The 17,411-nt window shown below is 43.1% G+C and overlaps 1 protein-coding gene across 2 annotated transcripts; it reads left to right on the top strand.

The window, feature by feature from the left end:
• The first annotated feature begins 427 nt into the window (after positions 1–427).
• cpz (carboxypeptidase Z) lies at positions 428–16,331 on the top strand. 2 transcript variants are annotated; one of them, XM_062995352.1, is made up of 11 exons: positions 428–512; positions 2,379–2,408; positions 3,648–4,022; positions 4,258–4,473; positions 6,982–7,217; positions 10,364–10,525; positions 11,353–11,511; positions 12,536–12,671; positions 14,180–14,319; positions 15,255–15,354; positions 15,766–16,331. In XM_062995352.1, the coding sequence occupies exons 1-11, from the start codon at positions 428–430 to the stop codon at positions 16,113–16,115; spliced, it is 1,989 nt and encodes a 662-aa protein (XP_062851422.1). In that variant the 3' UTR covers positions 16,116–16,331. The 2 variants fall into 2 exon arrangements, with proteins under 2 accessions (XP_062851422.1, XP_062851423.1); XM_062995353.1 differs by lacking the exon at positions 428–512 and having other exon boundaries at positions 2,382–2,408; positions 6,982–7,178.
• The last annotated feature ends 1,080 nt before the right edge of the window (positions 16,332–17,411 follow it).

The raw sequence follows: 17,411 nt of genomic DNA, 5'->3' as shown, positions 1-17,411 counted from the left end.
CATATATATATATATATATATATATATATATATATATATATATATACAGTATATACAGTATATATATATATATATTTGGTAATGCCTGTTATTTATCAAAACCGTATTAAAATAAAGGTTGTTGTAAAACAAAGACACCTGTACAGCAAAAGCTCTGTTTATGTGATGATAAAAATAATCTGTACATTTATTATAATTATTATTATTATTTTAGTGTGCAGCTGACTTGTACAGTCTGTAGCAGTAGCAGGAGGAGGAGGAGGAGAAGCCCTGCAGGTCTGTAATTTGATCGTCCGTGGTCTCGCAGCCTGTTTGAGGCTGGATGAGGATTTAGGACGCTCCCCTTAATCACAGAAGCTTTGAGAGAACCAGAGAAAGACGGAAAGCCTCCTGAGATCAGCAGCCACATCACTGCGCTCCGTCCAGCATGCTGCGCGCCTCCGTGCTCCTCTGCGCCCTAGCCGCCTGTACGTGCGCGCCACCGCGGTGCCACCCGGCGGACCAGACATCAGGTGAGGTACACACGGGGCACGACTGGTTAGTTTACTAGCACCGTGTTGCTTTAAACGGTGTGTGTGTGTGTGTGTGTGTGAGAGAGCAGACTGTAAACCTGCTGCTTGCTTTGTGTTGCTTTAATTACACGTTTATGGCTCGCACGCATCACAGATTCTGAACAGGGTGCCAACATGATGCCAACAGGGTGCCAGCAGGGGATTTCACTCTTTAAAGGTGGAGCTAGACTGTCTATGGGCATGTGAGTGCAGGCTGAAATTATATGAAGCCACCCAGCTATTATAGTGTATATTCTAGGTAAGCTTCTAAATATAAAAGTGCTTCTAGTGCAGGAGTATTTATAACAGTGGTGGTTTAAACGTAGTGAATATTTTAATACTTTGTACCCTACATGACTAAAAGTATGTGGAACCAGGCAGTTTTTGTAACACACACTGTCCTGTTTTAGCACGACCGTGCCCCCCGTGCCCAAAACAAGCACCACAAAGGCGTAATTCGATGAGTCTGGTGCAAAGGAACTCAAGTGGTCCACGCAGAGCCCTGACCTCAACCTTACTGTCCAGCTTCTAAGGTCTAAATGTTGAGATCTTTAAACCGATTTAAACCTGCACTGTTCTTCACCTCATGCACAGTTTTAGGAGGTCTGAAATCCTGGATATTCTCTCATGCATCAAAGAGTCACGTTTGGCAAAACCAGAACTGTTTACGCCATGACATCTGTTTAGTAAACACTCCAGACTCTCTGTCCCAGGATGCCTTGTGCTTGCAGGAACAACCTGTGCTCTTTTTCTTGCTTAGATGATTATGCCTGAGTTATTGGACATTTCTAACATAAACAGCCTGATGTTAAACATTACTGTTTATGTGAGTGGCTTTATATATATATATATATTTATCAGGACCCCCACAGAGCAGGTATTATTTAGTTGGTGGATGATTCTCAGCACTGCAGTGACACTGACATGGTGGTGGTGTGTTAGTGTGTGTTGTGCTGGTATGAGTGGATCAGACACAGCAGCGCTGCTGGAGTTTTTAAACACCGTGTCCACTCACTGTCCACTCTATTAGACACTCCTACCTAGTCGGTCCACCTTGTAGATGTAAAGTCAGAGACGATCGCTCATCTATTGCTGCTGTTTGAGTCGGTCATCTTCTAGACCTTCATCAGTGGTCACAGGACGCTGCCCACGGGGCGCTGTTGGCTGGATATTTTTGGTTGGTAGACGATTCTCAGTCCAGCAGGGACAGTGAGGTGTTTAAAAACCCCAGCAGCGCTGCTCTGTCTGATCCACTCCTACCAGCACAACACACACTAACACACCACCACCATGTCAGTGTCACTGCAGTGCTGAGAATCATCCACCACCTAAATAATACCTGCTCTGTGGGGGTCCTGACCATTAAAGAACAGCATGAAAGGGGGCTAACAAAGCATGCAGAGAAACAGATGTACTACAGTCAGTAATTGTAGAACTACAAAGTGCTTCTATATGGTAAGTGGAGCTGATAAAATGGACAGTGAGTGTAGAAACAAGGAGGTGGTTTTAATGTTATGGCAATTGTTTCCGATCCAATGGAAAGGCAATTGGTGAACCAGCGACAGGGTGATGGGCATCCAAGACTCATTGATGCACGTGGGAAGGGAAGGCTCGTCTATCTTGTCCAATCCTACAGAAGAGTTATGACAGAACGGTAGCAGAGCACACTGTGCAGCTCAGCTTGCTGCATTGTAGGGCTGCGTAGCTGCAGACCGGTCAGAGTGCCCCTGCTGACCTCTGTCCACCACCTTACGCACCTACAAAGGTCATGTGAGCATCAGAACTGGACCATGCACTTAACATGCTGTGTTTTTGTTGTGTTTGCAGGACGATGCAGGGAGCAAGCAGATGAGAAACGTAAGCAAACGACTCAAACCCTTCAACTGTAATTTAACGTAACGTAACATAACGTTCACCTCACGCAGCGGTTTGCATAGCCGTTCAGGTCAGGAGAACATTCGGCATGTACAGGGTTAAAACCAGGGTCGTGATCTTCGCCTCGAAGCCTCGGGGTAGAAAAGATCACAGAATGTGATACGGTGGCGGGAGAATGTGATGAGGGCTGATAGCGGGCCTGAGGCCTGAGTGCTAATGTGCAGAGGTAATGGTATGTTGTTGAGGCGAGACACCGCGGTCAATCTGAGGTGTGTTTTTATTTTACCGTAACAAGAAGTGGATTTTACTGGGTCAGAATTTACCAACAGGACAAAGCGTTCCCCTTTCTTGTATTAAAGGGTCAGTTTCTTTTTTATTTCTATTTTATTTCTGTACTTTCTCCCAGTTTAGTCGTAACCAGTTCCTCTTCCTCTGCTGGAGACCCCGATGGTGTATGAGGAGGGTAAATTCTCCTGACCTCCACCGACCCCTTCACAATTGCCCGTACTTCGGTGGATCGGTGCGTTAGGTCGGTCTTGCACATGTAGAGTCACGCACTGATCTCCACGTTCCTCCACATCTGTACAGGCGCCTCGGGCTGCTAATCAGTCCGAGACCCCGCCCCCTTTTTTAGTCCCGTTTTTTACTACCCAGCAGACTAGGGGGCGCCCATCTTACAGGTAGCAGAGCTGAGATTTGAACAACCCCTTTATTCACCCATACTTCGGTGGATCGGTGCATGAGGTTGGTCTCGCGTGTGGAGAGTGACGCGCTGATCTCCACATTCCTCCACTTCTGTACAGGCGCCTCGGGCTACTAACCAGGGTCCTTACACAGCGTTGAAGACCCCGCCCCTTTTTAGCCCCGTCTTTTCCCACCCAGCAGACTAGGGAGCGCCCATCTGACAGGTCGCCCCTATTCACCCGTACTTCGGTGGATTGGTGCGTGAGGTCGGTCTCGGGCTACTAAGCAGGGTCCTTAGACAGTGTCGAAGACCCCGCCCACTTTTTAGTCCATTCTTTTTGATTGTGCCCACTAGGGGGCGCTAAGCAGACCGGTAGCAGAGCAGAGATTCGAACTCCCAATACCGATGCGCTAGTGGAATATCCCACTGCGCCAACCCTCCTCTTTTCTATTTTTTGTCCATACACTGTACCCACTTATGAACAGCATGGGTCCTGACCCTCACCCGTTGTCTAATCCTGTGTTTCCCACCCATAGCCCAGTGCACAGACATGATGCTGGGCACCTGCCAGCATTTGCCCTACAGCAAGACCATTTACCCCAACCTGATCGGGCATCAGCAGCGTCCGGAGGTGGAGCAGAGCGCCGAGTACCTCCTGCTGAGCGTGCTGTCGGGCCTGCTGAAGGGCGACTGCTCCAACGAACTGCGCCTCCTCGGCTGCTCCGTGTTGGCACCTCAGTGCCGGGCCGGTGCCAAGGTAAAGCCGTGCCGCAGCTCGTGCGAGGCGGTGAAGAGGAGCTGCGCTCACGCCTTCGACGCCATTCGCATGGCCTGGCCTTACTTCCTGGACTGTGACCGCTTCTTTGCCGCGGAGGAGGAGGGCTGCAGTGACCCGCTGTCCCAGCTCAGAGGTAAGTGGGTGGTAAGCCAAAAGTATTCGGACACTCCTTTTGATGTGTTTCTGCCACAGCAGGTATTATGTGCTTCCAACATTGTAGCAACAGTTTAAGGAAGGCCCTTACGGTCAGTATACATTGTAATTGTTATGTTACGTACTTTATTATGAATATAAATACAATAAGAGTCACGGTTCACTTCTGATGCCACATCATTCCTCACTCAGTTTAACTTCCTCCGTCCTTTTAGCCAGACAGGAAGTCGCTCTCGCCAGCATCTCAGACGGCGGTCAGGCTACAATTCTTCAGTTCGTCTATCACACCAACGAGCAAATGTTCAGCGTCCTGAAGAAAACGGCAGCCAAGTGTCCTCAGATCTCTCGAACCTACAGCATCGGGCGCAGCTTGGAGGGTAAAGAGCTTCTGGTCCTCGAGTTCTCCAGTAATCCTGGACAACATGAGCTACGTAAGAACATGAGCTACATTCATTCATTCATTCATTCATTGTTTTACCAACGCTTTATCCTGGTCAGGGTTGCAGTGGGTACAATTCACTGGGCCAAAAGGTAGGGAACACCCCGGACAGGTTGCCCATCCATCACAGGGCAAACACATGCGCACACACACCGGGGGGGGGGAGCACCCAGTTCTTGGAGCACCCAGAAACATGAGCACCCAGAGGAAACCCACACAGACATGGGGAGAACATGCAAAGTTCACACAAAAAGGACCCAGATAGCTATAACTAAGAATCAAACCCAGGACCTACGTGCTGTGAGGCAACAGTGCTACCCACCAAGCCATCGTGCTGCCTTACATGTAATACTATATTATGTAATACATAATATAATATAATATATGATACAATAGAATATAATAAAAAATATAGAGCATACTATAATCATATATTGTAATATAATAAATAATATAATGGAATATAATAAAATATAGGATAATTTAATCATATAACATAATATAATATAATATAATATAATATAATATAATATAATATAACAATCATATAATGGAATATAATAAATAATATAATATAGTATAGTATAATAGAATAGAATAGAATAAAATATGGGATAATATAATCATATAATATAATATGTATTGCTTTGTGAGATGGTGTGGTATGAGTTTTGGGGTTTAAACCCCAGGCGGGGCTCACAAATAAAGAAGGCACATGGTGTTAAGTAAAACTAGACATTAGGGGAATGCATCAGTGCACCCTTAGTGCAGGTCCCAAGCCTGAATTAATCGGAGGGGTGCGTTAGGAGAGGTGTCCAGTGTAAAACTGTACCAAAACAAATATACAGACCAATAATCTGCTGTGGTGAGAGATGGATGGGTATGGACCCATTGAGCAGCTATCCTGTGTTTCTAGGTAATGTGGGACCCACCACGATTCTGATTAAGATTAAGCAGATAATAAAAGAATAAATGACATAAAACTGGTTCAGTGCTGTAATACATTAAAACATCATTTCCGTCTTTAAAATTCGCTGAATGGATCTGATCTGGATCACACCGCCCCCGTGTGGCCTCACAGGTAAATCACGAGTATAACAGACTGTGTGAACATCTGTTGAAAACACATGGATTGATTTTTTCTCTCTCTGTAAGTTCTCGCTCTGGGTCTCGTTTCACTTTCATGGTCAGTGAGAATAAATCTTCCTCGAACATCTCACGGTACATGGATGTGAAAGCTGAACTATATAAACAGGACAGGAGAACATCCACGCTTTTGATCTCTGGTGCTGGTGAACTCAGTATGAGATGAACTATTTTACTGGAAAATACAAGTATGCTTAGAGAAGGTGAACGTAAAAAAGGAAGAGGACGGCCAGCAACAAGATAGATGCATTCATTCATTTATTGTCTGTTTTATTAACGCTTTATCCTGGTCAGGGCTGCAGTGGGATTCATTAGGCGGAATGCAGGAAACACCCCGGACAGACACACACACACACACACACACACACTTAGAGCAATTTTTGGCAGCTTAATTTAACCTGACTGCATGACTTTGGACTTGTGGGAGGACACTGGAGCATCCAGAGGAAACCCACACGTGGAATAATAATAATAGTAAATAATAATACAAATAATAATAATAATAATAATAATAATAATAGTAAATAATAATATAAATAAAAATAATAATAACAAACATTATAATAATAATATTATTAATAATGACAACAACAACAATAATAAATAATAATACATAAGAAATAATAATAATAATATGAATAATACAAATAAATCAATAATAATAAGTAATAATAGTTAATAATAGTAATAATAATAATACAGCAATAACAGTAAATAATAATAAATAATAATAATAAATCAGTAATAATAATTAATAATAATAAAACAGTAATAATAATAGTAAATATAATAATAATAAAAAATAATAGTAATAGTAAATAATAATAATAATAATAGTAAATAATAATGATAATAATAAATAATAGTAAATAACAATAATCAAAATAATAATAATAAATAGTAATAATTAATAATGATAATAATAAATAATAGTAAATAATAGTAAATAATAATAATAATAATAAAAAAACAGTAATAATAATAATAGTAAATAATAATAATAAATAATAGTAAATAATAATAATAATTATTATTATTAATAATAATAATAATAATAATAATAATAATATACAGTAATAATAATAAAACAGTAATAAATAATATTAATAATAATAATAATATTAGTAATAATAATAATAATAGTAATAATAATAACAATAGTAATAATTGTTTCCTGGTACTTCACTGTGTTTACGATGATGTGTAATACCACAGATCTGTATTTTTTTGGTCTCGGTGATATATTCATGGTTCCTCCTGACTTCCCTCTTTCCTTTCTAAAGTAGCGTCTCTACACTCCCCCTCCTCCCTAAATTTAAAGCTTGTATTTTACTTCCATACTTTCACCCTCTAGTGGAGCCTGAGATCAAGTTAATCGGGAACATGCACGGGAACGAGGTCCTGGGCCGACAGCTCCTTATCTACCTGGCTCAGTACCTGTGCTCTGAGTACCTGCTGGGCAACGAGCGCATCCAGAGTCTCATCAACCGCACCCGCATCCACCTGCTGCCCTCCATGAACCCGGACGGCTACGAGCTCGCCGCCTCTGAGGTAGCCGATAGCAACGATCCTGAAAACACCAACCCAGAAGTAAATATCCCTGTGTGTCGGCCGTGACTCGGCCGCTGTCTGTCCGTCCGTCTCTCGTTCTGTGGCCCAGCTGACCGCGATGCTCTAAACTTCACCTGCACCAAATTGGGGCTTTCGGGGCTTAAATCGTCTCATCTGCACTCTAGTAGCCACCTAGGATTTAATGTTGCTTCTATATGTTTGTCCTTGCTGCTTTGACTTCAGGTAAATCACAGTCAGTCATGGTCAGTGTTTTCATCCAAATATTAGCAAATAATAGCCAAATAGTAGCAATAATAGCATTCTGAATCTCCGAGTTCGAATCTCAGCTCTGCTACCGGTCGGCTGGGCGCCCCCTAGCAGCCACGATCGGCAGTGCAGACAGTGCAGCAGACAGAATAATCCACTAGCCTGCAGGGTGGGAAAAGACGGGACTAAAAAGGGGCGGGGTCTTCGACGCTGTATAAGGACCCTGGTTAGTAGCCCGAGGCGTCTGTACAGAAGTGGAGGAACGTGGAGATCAGCGCGTGACTCTCCATGCGCGAGACCGACCTCACGCACCGATCCACCAAAGTACGGGTGAATAAGGGGTTGTCCGAATCTCAGCTCTGCTACCTGTCAGATGGGCACCCCCTAGTCTGCTGGATGGGAAAAGACGGGACTAAAAAAGGGGGTGGGGTCGCTGTGTAAGGTGTGTGAGGTTGGTCTTGAGTGTGGAGAGTCATGCGCTGATCTCCACGCCGACCCACCGAAGTATGGGCGAATAAGAAGGGGTCGGTGGAGGGCGCACGTGTCGGAGGGAGGGCGTGTCAGGAGAATATACCCTTCTCATACACCATCAGGGTCTCCAGCAGAGGAAGGGGAACTGGATACGACTAAATACAGAGAAAATAGTATAGTATAGAAATAAAATAGTATCCTTATTATAACAGGTGAAGTTTCTGGGTCAACTTGAGAGACGCCTGAGAGATCAAGTCATGACGTGTTTTATTTGGTCCAGTTTTAAGCTGGGTGCCTTTCTTTAGAGGTTCCTCATAACCGCTGCTGTTACTCCATCTGCTGGCTGATCAGTGGTACTGCACAGAGACGGAGGATAACGGGGATCAGTGCGTGACTCTCCGAGCACGATACGGTCGGTAATGCACACGTGTCGGAGTGAAAGTCTGCAGCAGTGATTTGGATTGATTAGGTAATTGGATACGACTAAATTCTGAGGACACTTGGGATGAAATTGCATTAAATTACCTTTCGATTTAAATCAAAGTGTTTTTAGCAGAACTCTTCTGGACGCCAATGCTCCAGGTCAGAAGTCGGACACCTACGTATGCCGTATAGAAAGTGGAACGTGAACAGACATTATTTATTTTTATTTTATTTTAATTGATTTTCATTAATCTCTATATAATAATTCTCAGCGTCCCGTGGGGTCCAGACAATCCTGGGTGCAGGCCCAGGCGATAGCACCAGCGTAACCCTGACATTACTGCATGCATAGTAAAAATCTGAGATGCTAAACCATCTTGATCTGCTCTAGATCTTCTGTCTTGTCTGTCCTGATGTCTATTTTTAATGAGCATGTTTAATCCTCGCTTTATTCACTCACGTTCGTCTGCTGCTTGTTCATCTAACGCTGCTGTGGATGCATGCTAAACTGTTTGTGATGCATGAAAAGAGAGTTAGCTTTTTTAAATAATGTAATATCTGTCAATTTATTCGTTATATACACTCACTGATGAATGTTGTAGGTATACTATTGCTGAGTGGAGCTCTTTTTTAGCCCCTGTTGACCACCAGTGACCAGTGTTATGTGATGGTGGAATGTTTTCAGTGCAGCATGATTAGCAATTATTAACCTAAAGAAAATAGCACCTTAATTTAGATAGGTGCTCATCCAAGATGGATTCCAAAACAAGGAAAACACACACACACACACGACAAACTAATCATGGATCTCTATGCTAAAGCCTACGTTTTTCTAATCCTGAATGTGAACACTGACTTAAACACTTAACTCAGGTCTCTAAACTATTCTGAACCTCTAACTAGACTAAATCCTACATGCTAACATCTAAGCTAAAGCTAATGGCTATGTAGGGTGACCATACGTTTGTTTTTAGGGTGGACGGACCGTTTTTCCATCTGCCCGGCCGCAGTCTGGCGCAATGCCTGGACGGACACGAATTAGTACTCCTTCTAAAGGGTCTGTCGTTTTTGGGGTCTGATGTTCTCCTGTTTGGGGTCTGATGTTCTCCTGTTTGGGGTCTGATGTTCTTCTTTTAAGGGTCTGATGTTCTTCTTTTTAGGGTCTGATGCCCATATTTTTCGGGTCTGATGCCCTCCTTTTTGGGGTCTGATGTCCTCCTCTTTGGGGTCTGATGTTCTCCTTTTTAGGGTCTGATGTTCTCCTTTTTGGGGTCTGATGTTCTCCTTTTTAGGGTCTGATGTCCTCCTTTTTGGGGTCTGATGTTCTCCGTTTTGGGGTCTGATGTCCCCCTTTTCTGGTTTTGATGTCCCCTTTTTTGAGGTCTGATGTACTCCTGTTTGGGGTCTGATGTCCTTCTTGTTGGGGTCTGATGTTCTTCTTTTGAGTCTGATGTTTCTCCTTTTTAGGGTCTCATGTTCTCCTGTTTGGGGCCTGATGTCCTCCTTTTCGGGGGTCTGATGTTCCTCTTTTTTGGGGTTATGGAAGTGACCACCTTATGGCTGATATATGGAAACAGGAGGGACCAGACCTATATGAACAAGAACTAGACTACGGCTATAACAATAAGTAGAGGGACTCTATCATGCCGAGTTCGGGTTTGAGTCTACTCTGTCCAACCCTACTTCAAATTAACAGCCCTCAAACTGAGCAAGGAAACATGGGTAACTTATACACACGACAATAATTAAAAAACAGGGAACAGTTGGGGCTCATAGACATGAAGCGGGGCGGAGACAGAGGGGGCATAGAACATAAACAAAAAACATTAACATTGGCAATGCTGAAACCACGACAGTAGGTACACGGTAGGTGTTTTAGGCATTCCAAGGCATTTGAATTCCATTAGCCACCTAAAAGCTACGTTTATTCATTCATTCATTTATTTAACCTGAGCTAGAAGTCTAGAACTCTCTAAAAATGCAAACGTTTACATGTTCGCCGGCTTGTGTGTGAATTATTTTAGGGTCACCTCTATAATGGGTGGATCAGTGGAAGATCCAACGCCCAGAGCATCGACCTGAACCGCAACTTCCCCGACCTGACGTCCATCTTCTACAACAGACGGCGTTTTGTACGCTTCCGAAATGACCACATCCCCATCCCGGATTCCTACTGGCTAACCAAGGTACCGTACAGTAGCACACAGTTAACACTTCTTGTTTTTAGGGGCATTTTAGTCATATCCAGGTCCCTGTTCCAGCCCCTCTGCTGTTTAGTGATCCTATACTGAATATCGGGAATATAAATAAAGTCATTTTATTTATGATTGAAAAATAAGACGCCTTGAATAACGCACAGACAAGTTTATACTCACTCACAGCCACCTTTCATCTTTCACGCTGCTGTTGGGCAAAAATATGAGCGACGTAGTCTTGTTTTAGTGCATTTTCCCTCTTAATTTAGTCATATCCGGTTCCCCGATCACATTTTCTTTTCCTTTACTGCTGCAGACCTCTTCTGATCGAGGAGTCATGACTAACACACGCCCCCTCCGACACGTGTGCAGTACCGACTGCTTCTTTTTACCTGCACCCGGCGGGTTCATACAGAGATCCGTATCGTGCACGAAGATCAGCCAGCAGAGGTCGTAACTGCAGCAGCTATGAGGGATCACCTCCAGCTCTCCCACCCTCCCTCAGACGAGTTCATCATTGTCCGTATAGGAGCCCGGCTGGCTGGTAGCAGAACTGAGATTCGAACTCATGAACTCATGGTGTCAGCACTGGTGCACGAGTGTTTTACAGCTGGGTCAGAGGTCTTGTTATTAGGCACAAATTCCCACACACAGACTTCATTCAAAGTTTAGTGAGAAGCTTCTCAGAAGAGCTGAGGAGATCACCCAGAGGTTGCTCTATTTTAATACAGTTTGTTTTTATAACAGGACGTCCGACAAGTTCACACAGGTAAGAAATTGTTCACGGTTCATTAACATGTTCCCCTTTTTTTGGGCAGGTTGCTCCAGAGACCTACGCCGTGATGAAATGGATTAGGACGATTCCGTTCGTGATCTCTGCCAGTTTACACGGAGGAGAACTGGTCGTTTCTTACCCCTTCGATTTCTCCAGACACCCGGAGGAGGAGAAATTGTTCTCCCCCACCCCCGATGAGCAGGTTAGAAATGTACTGTTGAAATACTGTTATTAATAAACATCCATTCCTGCATTTCAGGCCTGCAACACATTCCAAAAAAAGTTGGGACGGGGGCCATTTAGGGCTAGTAATGAGGTGAAAACACTAAATAATGATGTGATGTTAAACAGGTGATGTAAACAGGTGATTGTGATCATGGTTTGGTACAAAAGCAGCATCCAGGAAAGGCTGAGAGTCTCTGATGAGTAAAGATGATCAGAGGATCCAGTTTGTCCACAAATGTGTGAGAAAATGATTGAAATGTTTAAAAACAATGAACCTCAAAGAAAGATCGGAAGGGATTTGCATGTTCTCCCTCTACAGTGCAGAATATCATTAAACCATTCAAGGAATCAGGAGGCATTTTAGTGTGTAAAGGTCGAGGGTGCAGCTTAATCTGAACACTCGTGATCTTCCATCCCTCAGACGGCATCAAGAACCTCCACTCAACACTAGCTGATATAACCACATGGGTGAGGGATTAGTTTATCAAACCTTTATCAGCTCTACAATACAGAGTTACTGCACTAATCATACTTAACACTTTACTGTGCAAAAAAGAAGCCTTATGTTAACCATGTCCAGAAGCGGCGTCCACTTCTCTGGGCTCGGAGGCATCTAGGATGGACCATCACACAGTGGAAACGTGTATTATGGTCAGATGAATCAGCATTCCAGGTCTCTTTTTTGGAATAAATGAATGCCGTGTGCTCCGGACCACGGAATCTATCAGCAACAAGTCGCCACAGCAGCTCATTCGTCCACATACTGTATTTGATTTGGTGCTGAATTTTACTCAGGGTGCCTTCTCTGATGCAACCGTACTGTTTATCCAGGCTTGTGACCTGCACTAAGGGTGCACTGATGTGCCCCCCCAATGGTTAGGTTCATGTAACACCATACACCTTTGAACCCCTGAAACTCGGTCATAGGAACGGAACTCCCCTTTGGTCTGACCCTTTGGTTTATGGTAATAAAAGAATGAATAACGTCTGTCTGTGTGTAGATTTTTAAGATATTAGCCAGGACCTACGCAGACGCTCACACCACCATGTCCAACAACGACACCGAGAGATGTGGCAGCTCCTTCGTGAACAGAGGCGGCATCATCAACGGGGCTCTGTGGTACAGCTTCGCCGGAGGTAGAGTATTTAGGGTGCATGTCCAATCAGACAAACCTCTTTAGGCTAGAGTCCAAGTCAAATCACGAGTCTTTAGAGTCCGAGTCAAGTTACGAGTCAATATAATCTACACAAAACATATATTGTAAATGTAGAGTAGAAATAAAGAAATAATCTGTAAGTTCAGATAAAAACAACAACAGATTAGCGAGTGTATTTAGCCGTTTTACTTCGTGCCTTTACTTTCCTCCTCATTGTGTAAATCAGTGGTTCTCAAACTTTTTCTGTCATGACCCCCTTTGGAAGATGAAAATCTGTCAGCCCCCCCCGCCTAACAAAATGCTGACAGAAATAGGCCCAATTTTAACTTTAAAGATCATGAATGTTCCTTTCACCTGTTACTTTGACTTTATTAAACCACGTTTGACATATCACTAAACTGCTCCTTCAATCAGTCTGCTATTTCAAAAATAAAAAAAATGGAATAAAATTTGCAAACACTTTACAAAAAAGATAACAAAGTTGAATATGTGCCAAAAAACGAAGTCTTATCACTGTATTAGTGGCTGTTTGTCTTTTTGTCAAATACCTCTGTATCCACATCCACATTTACCTTCTGTAAATCTAGACCAGGGGTTCAAACACTTTCATGGCTTGAGATCTACTATTTCAGTCTACAGGTCATCATGATCTACTTTTTTAGGTCGGACTCATCATTTTTCAAAAAAGCTTTGAAGCTTTTTAAATGTGATTCAGTTCCAATATTGATATTCAGCTTTACAGGAAAGTGACTGAATAATCACACTGACCTTATTCTGATGATTTGCTCTAAACAGTATCAGTCAGGTTTATGTATCTGGACAGGAGCCGCTGTTACTCAAGCAGATCTTCAGGTGTTCATCAGTAAGGATGGACCCATATTTAGACTAGTATTTTCATGTGGAAAGTAGGTTGATCTGAAAAAGCTGTCAAATATGTGGAAGTTCCAAATTGTCCAGCAGTGACCCTTGACTTCATATAAATGTCAGATTGTAGGTTAAAATTTCTCCATCAGAAAACGTTAAACAGGGTGGGTCATAAGTTTCCATACATAGGAAAAATAAACATTTTTTTTTTAATAAAAAACATTTTTATTTATATATTATGCTCTACATGACTGCCATTGTTTTGAAAACACATTTCAATTCATTGCTGTTTATTCAAACTCATTTTTTAGGGTATCTAAAATACAGGGTGGGCCATAAGTTTCCATACATTGGAATTTATTTTTTATATTTCAGATACCCTAAAAATGAGTTTGAATAAAGAGCAACGAATTGAAATGTGTTTTCAAAACAATGGCAGTCATGTAGAGCATATTATATAAATAAAAATGTTTTTTATAAAAAATAAAAAAAAGTTTATTTTTTCCTATGTATGGAAACTTATGACCTATCCTGTATATTAGCAGTGCTGTACAGTATATTAGCGGTCGTTAGCGAGCTGGAGATGTTCTAACCCGCTGGTATCTGTGTTCTTGTGTGTATCAGGCATGTCGGACTTTAACTACCTGCACAGTAACTGTCTGGAGCTGACCGTGGAGCTGGGCTGTGATAAATTCCCTTCTGAAGATGACCTCTACCCAGAGTGGCTCAGGAACAAGGAAGCTCTGCTCAGCTTTATGGAGTCAGTGAGTCGCCCCCCAACCACGCCTTTACCAAAAATGCTTTTAATGCACCTTTATTGTGTCGTTAAAATGGTGTACGAGGAGGACACGCCCTCCCTCTGACACCTGCGCGCTCCCCCGACCCCTTCTTAATCACCCGTACTTTGGTGGATCGACACGTGAGGTCGGTCTCGCGCACGGAGAGTCACACACTGATCTCCACATTCCTCCACTTCTGTACAGGCGCCTCAGGCTACTAACCAGCCTTACACAGCCCCGAAGACCCCACCCACTTTTTAGTCCCGTCTTTTTCCACACAACAGCAGACTGTTTTCGGCTGCTCCTATTAAGTGTTGCCACAGTGGATCCGTCCAGGTATTTGATTGGTGCCCTTCCTGACACGCCCCTATTGATTGTCCGGGCTTGTGACCTGCACTAAGGGTGCACTGATGTGACCCTACAAGGAATAGGTTCATGTAAGATCATGCACCTTCTGTATTTGTGAGTCCAGCCAAATATGCTGGATCTTCAGTGCAGTGGTTAAGGTACTGGACTAGTAATCAGAAGGTTGCCAGTTCATACCCCACCACTGCCAAGTTGCCACTGATGGGTCCCTAAGCAAAGCCGTTAACCCTCAATTGTTATCAAACCTGCATCTGTGTGGAATAAGCGTCAGATCCAGGGTTACAGCTCCACATGTATCTGTGTTCATCTGGATTCTCCTCCCTGTTTCACTTTTAAACTTGTGTTACAGCTCCAGCTTCTGAGAAATGGTGAGAATCAGAATCACCTTTCCCAGAGTCTAAAACGCTTCTGGTTCAGAATAAAGCTTAACGTGGTTTAATGTAGTAAAAGAAGGAGACAGGAGCACTAAACTTCTCTTCATTATTACTGCTCATATGTTCATAAGTCACGCTAAGTTTGGTCCGAGCTCACGGACGCTGGTTGTGGTTCCGCAGGTCCACCGAGGTATAAAGGGTGTGGTGAAGGATAGAGCTGGAAACGGGATCAAGGGAGCCATCATTTCTGTTAAAGGGATCCGGCGTGACATCACCACAGGTAATCAGACGAGGAAATCTAAAGAATTTACTTAGATATTGATGGTAACGTGTTGTGTCTGGTTTTGTTTTGGGGAAGGAGGCGGGAATCTGTGGGAATTTGTGCCCATTCAGTCAAAAGATGACAGCATTGTATGGATGGGCGCTGATGTTGGTCAAGAAAGCCTCAGTTGATGTTCCAGTTCATTCCAAAGCTGTTCAGTTGTGATGCTGATGAGGATGTAAAAATAAAAACATTACAAAGGTTTAGTGGTTAGGGTACTGAACTAGTAATCAGAAGTTTGCCAGTTCAAGCCCCACCACTACGAAGTTTTCTCTTTTTTTTTTGCTTAAATTGCTTAAACTGTATCAGTCAGAATTGTAAGTCACTTTATAACTTTATAAACAATAATATATGTATTTGTCTCTCCAGCTGAAGACGGAGACTACTGGAGACTGCTGAACCCCGGCGTGCACATCGTCAGCGCCACGGCTCCCGGCTACTCCAAAGTGATGAAGCGCATCAGGCTGCCTCACACTATGCAGACGGTGGGCCGCGTGGACTTCGTCCTGAACAAAGAGCCGGTGGAACCCGACCTGGAGAACGTCAACATCCCCGAGCTGGACAACTACGATCGCTTCGACCCGTTCAACCAGTTAGAGCAGCACAGCCAGCCAGAGGGGGGCGACAACGGGGAGGAGAGGGGCGAAAAGCCCTGGTGGTGGGCGTATTTTAGCCAAATGGGCGCATCCTCCCCTACCTGGCTTCTCAGGAACTATTAGCTCCGTCATGTCCCAGTCGCCGCACCTTAGAGTTCAATCACTGACAAGAAAATTTGGAAAGAAAATGTCATTTTTATGCAGGTCTTGAGGGGGGACTGTTAATGTGGTTATAAATATTTAACACTTAAATTTCCCTCGGACTATTTTTCAGATCACAGGTTTAATTATTATTATTTTTAAAAATAAAAAAAAACTTTTTAAAGCTTTAAGCTTCTTAATACACTATTGATACGAGTTACACTAATTCATCGATTATATTTACATCTTCAGCATTTAGCTTTAATCCAAAGCGACTTGCAGTACTGGTTAAGGGTCTCGCTCAAGGGCCCAACAGTGGCAACCTGGCAGTGGTGGGACTTGAACCAGTGACCTTTTGATTACTAGTCTGGTACCTTAACCACTAGGCTACAACTGCCCAAGGCAAGTATCCAAAGTGAGTTCCAGTTACGACTGAATACAGACACAACAGTGCTGCTGGAGTTTTTAAACACCATGTCCACTCACTGTCCACTCTATTAGACACTCCTACCTAGTCGGTCCACCTTGTAGATGTAAAGTCAGAGACGATCGCTCATCTATTGCTGCTGTTTGAGTCGGTCATCTTCTAGACCTTCATCAGTGGTCACAGGACGCTGCCCACGGGGCGCTGTTGGCTGGATATTTTTAGTTGGTGGACTATTCTCAGTCCAGCAGGGACATTGAGGTGTTTAAAAACTCCAGCAGCTCTGCTGTGTCTGATTCACTCACACCAGCACCAGGGACTGAACAGCATGAAAAGGGGTAACAAAGCATGTAGAGAAACATTTGGACTACAGTCCGTCATTGTAGAACTACAAAGTGCTTCTATATGGTAAGTGGAGCTGATAAAATGAACAGTGAGTGTAGAAGCAAGGAGGTGGTTTTAATGTACAGTATATGTTCAATGTATATGATTTTCCGGTTGCTTATAAATGTGACCACAAGGTGTCAGCAAAGTCCGTGTTGTGAGGTCGCCAGTCTGGTAATACAGTAGATCAGATTTAATGAGTGACACCGTTGATATGAAAGTTCAGAAAAAGGTAATAAAAATATATTTGTGTGCAATTATCTCAATCTTACATTACAATCTTACATAAGGACAATGGGTTTCATTTTACAAAGCCGTGTCACCGTTCTTGACATCTTTAGAAAAAGAAAATCGATCTATTTCTAACCCAACAACAAGCTACACTTTTGTATTTCTTTTCTTTTTACTGTAGATGTGTGGATTTTACATTGCAGTTATACAAAAATACAATTATACAAAAATGTGAAATT

The sequence above is a fragment of the Trichomycterus rosablanca genome, chromosome 5, assembly GCF_030014385.1.
Source record: "Trichomycterus rosablanca isolate fTriRos1 chromosome 5, fTriRos1.hap1, whole genome shotgun sequence".
In the NCBI taxonomy this organism is placed as follows: Eukaryota; Metazoa; Chordata; class Actinopteri; order Siluriformes; family Trichomycteridae; genus Trichomycterus; species Trichomycterus rosablanca.
This window is presented reverse-complemented; position numbering and strand designations above follow the sequence as displayed.

Bases quoted from the DNA above. Each gene is read 5' to 3' on its own strand.
- cpz (XM_062995352.1), top strand. From the start codon at position 428: ATGCTGCGCGCCTCCGTGCTCCTCTGCGCCCTAGCCGCCTGTACGTGC. The intron at 513-2,378 runs GTGAGGTACACA...TTGTGTTTGCAG, and splicing joins CCCGGCGGACCAGACATCAG to GACGATGCAGGGAGCAAGCA. The intron at 12,672-14,179 runs GTAGAGTATTTA...TGTGTGTATCAG, and splicing joins GTGGTACAGCTTCGCCGGAG to GCATGTCGGACTTTAACTAC.